The sequence below is a fragment of the Myotis brandtii genome, unplaced genomic scaffold, assembly GCF_000412655.1.
Source record: "Myotis brandtii unplaced genomic scaffold, ASM41265v1 C42571996, whole genome shotgun sequence".
NCBI classification, from domain to species: Eukaryota; Metazoa; Chordata; class Mammalia; order Chiroptera; family Vespertilionidae; genus Myotis; species Myotis brandtii.
The window spans coordinates 1-1,715 of record NW_005325779.1 but is presented as its reverse complement, the minus strand read 5'-3'; the positions used below and the strand labels follow the sequence as shown (position 1 = coordinate 1,715).

The 1,715-nt window shown below is 58.3% G+C and overlaps 1 protein-coding gene across 2 annotated transcripts; it reads right to left on the bottom strand.

Annotated features, from left to right (window-relative positions):
- Nucleotides 1-1,692, bottom strand: LOC102257532 (ATP-binding cassette sub-family C member 8-like). Of its 2 annotated transcripts, none has more exons than XM_014529586.1 (3): nucleotides 1,297-1,692; nucleotides 766-828; nucleotides 1-313 (listed from the first exon to the last, which is right to left on the bottom strand). In XM_014529586.1, the coding sequence occupies exons 1-3, from the start codon at nucleotides 1,591-1,593 to the stop codon at nucleotides 38-40; spliced, it is 636 nt and encodes a 211-aa protein (XP_014385072.1). In that variant the 5' UTR covers nucleotides 1,594-1,692; the 3' UTR covers nucleotides 1-37. The 2 variants fall into 2 exon arrangements, with proteins under 2 accessions (XP_014385072.1, XP_005853071.1); XM_005853009.2 differs by having other exon boundaries at nucleotides 1-240.
- Nucleotides 1,693-1,715: the final 23 nt, after the last annotated feature.

The window sequence follows — 1,715 nt, the reverse complement described above, 5'->3', positions numbered from 1 at the left end:
GAAATAATCAATCTCTTTATTTACAAGTGATTTACAGTTAGAAAACCCAGGTGGGAGGTGGGGCCAGGATGGGGCATGGGATGGCACTTGGGCTCCGGGAGGTCACTTGTCTGCACGGACGAAGGAGGCGAAGACGCTGTCCTTCCGGCTGAGCAGCTTCTCCGGCGTGTCGAACTCGAGGATGGCGCCACGCTTCAGGACGATCACCAGGTCTGCACTCAGGATGGTGTGCACACGGTGCTGAATGGAGCAGGAGGGGGCTGGTCAGGGTGGTGGGGGAAGGCCGGGGCAGCCGATGGCATCCTTCCTGCAGCTTGGAGGCGGAGGAGGCATGGGGCCAGAATGTCCTGGCTCTGCGGTGACTGCCCTTTCCTGAGGTGGCTGTGATTCCAAGCCTCCCATTCACTCATGACATCCTCTCCCTTCACCAGGTCTCAGCTTTGCCCCAGACTTCAGGCTTCACGTCTCAGAGACCCCCACCCCCCATTTCCTATGGAGATGTAACCCTAGCCTAGCTCACTGGGCCTTGGGAAGAGGTGAGGAGGGGGGCTTGGAACTTGAAGAAAGAGAGGGGAGGTCTGAGGATAGCAGGTATAAATCCTCCCCACTCCAAATCCTGCCACCCAGGGTCCCTGCCAGCCTTCTAGACTCCTTACCCTGCCCTGCCCTGCCCCAGGGTCCCCTCTTGATTACCGGGTCCCAGTGAGCCCAAGGGCTGCTCTTTCAGTGGGTGTCCACCCGGCACCCCCTCAACGGGCCCCTTACCGCAATGGTGACCACGGTACGGTCTGCGAAGGCCGTCATCACCACCTTCTGGAGGATGTTTTCCTGCCAGGTTGGAGCAGCAGCTGTTGGCTCACCTGCCCAGTGGTTGTGGTCTGGCCTAGCTTTGGGCATGTGGGGCCCAGGGTTGTGGCCCAGCTCCCATCAGACCCCAATCTTAGCCCCACCTCCTCCCTCTGTCTGGCCCTAGTCCACATAGGACCGACCGGGTTCCTAGCATTCAAGGAGCTCAGGTCTGTGCTTGTGTGTGTGCTGTGAGCTTATGTGGGGTGTGCTGTGGTGGGGGACAGGTGTGAAGTTGCCGTGGATCTGCGTGCAGCTTGTGTGTATGTGGATTATGAACATGCCCGAGGACTAGCTGGAGTCAGGGTCCCCAGCCCTTTGCCTTTTCTGCCACAAATGGCCTTGATGTTCAAGGCAACATCTTGGACATCAGGGCTACTTTGTGCAAATTTTCCCTAACCCACCCACTCTCTCCAAGCCCCCGACCCCATGGATGTGCCCAGGACCAACCGTGGCCATGTCGATGGAAGCCGTGGCCTCATCCATGATGAAGATGCTGGTCTTCCTCACAAAGGCCCGCGCCAAGCAGAACAGCTGCCTCTGGCCCTGGCTGAAATTCTCCCCGCCTTCTGTGATGATGGCATCTGAAATCAGCCCAGGAGAGGAGCAGGGCTGAGTGAATCTTGGGTTGTGAGTAGAGTAGATAGTGTGGCTTGGAGGGCGGGGGCTCAGAAATATGTGATTGTGTGTGGTGAGTACAGGTATGTAGGGTTGCTGTGCCTTAAACAACACGGATGCCACCTGCATGGGTTACAACGAGAAGAGCACCCTCTGCAGTGTGTGCTGCTGGGGCCTGGGCAGTTCTGGGAGGGCTGTGTGCACTGAGCGTGTGCTCCACATGCGGGGGCCTTGCTGGCGTGATTCTCTGA

Bases quoted from the DNA above. Each gene is read 5' to 3' on its own strand.
- LOC102257532 (XM_014529586.1), bottom strand. From the start codon at position 1,593: ATGCAGGTGGCATCCGTGTTGTTTAAGGCACAGCAACCCTACATACCT. The intron at 829-1,296 runs GTTGGTCCTGGG...CCAACCTGGCAG, and splicing joins CTTCCATCGACATGGCCACG to GAAAACATCCTCCAGAAGGT. The intron at 314-765 runs GTAAGGGGCCCG...TCCGCCTCCAAG, and splicing joins GTACCGTGGTCACCATTGCG to CTGCAGGAAGGATGCCATCG.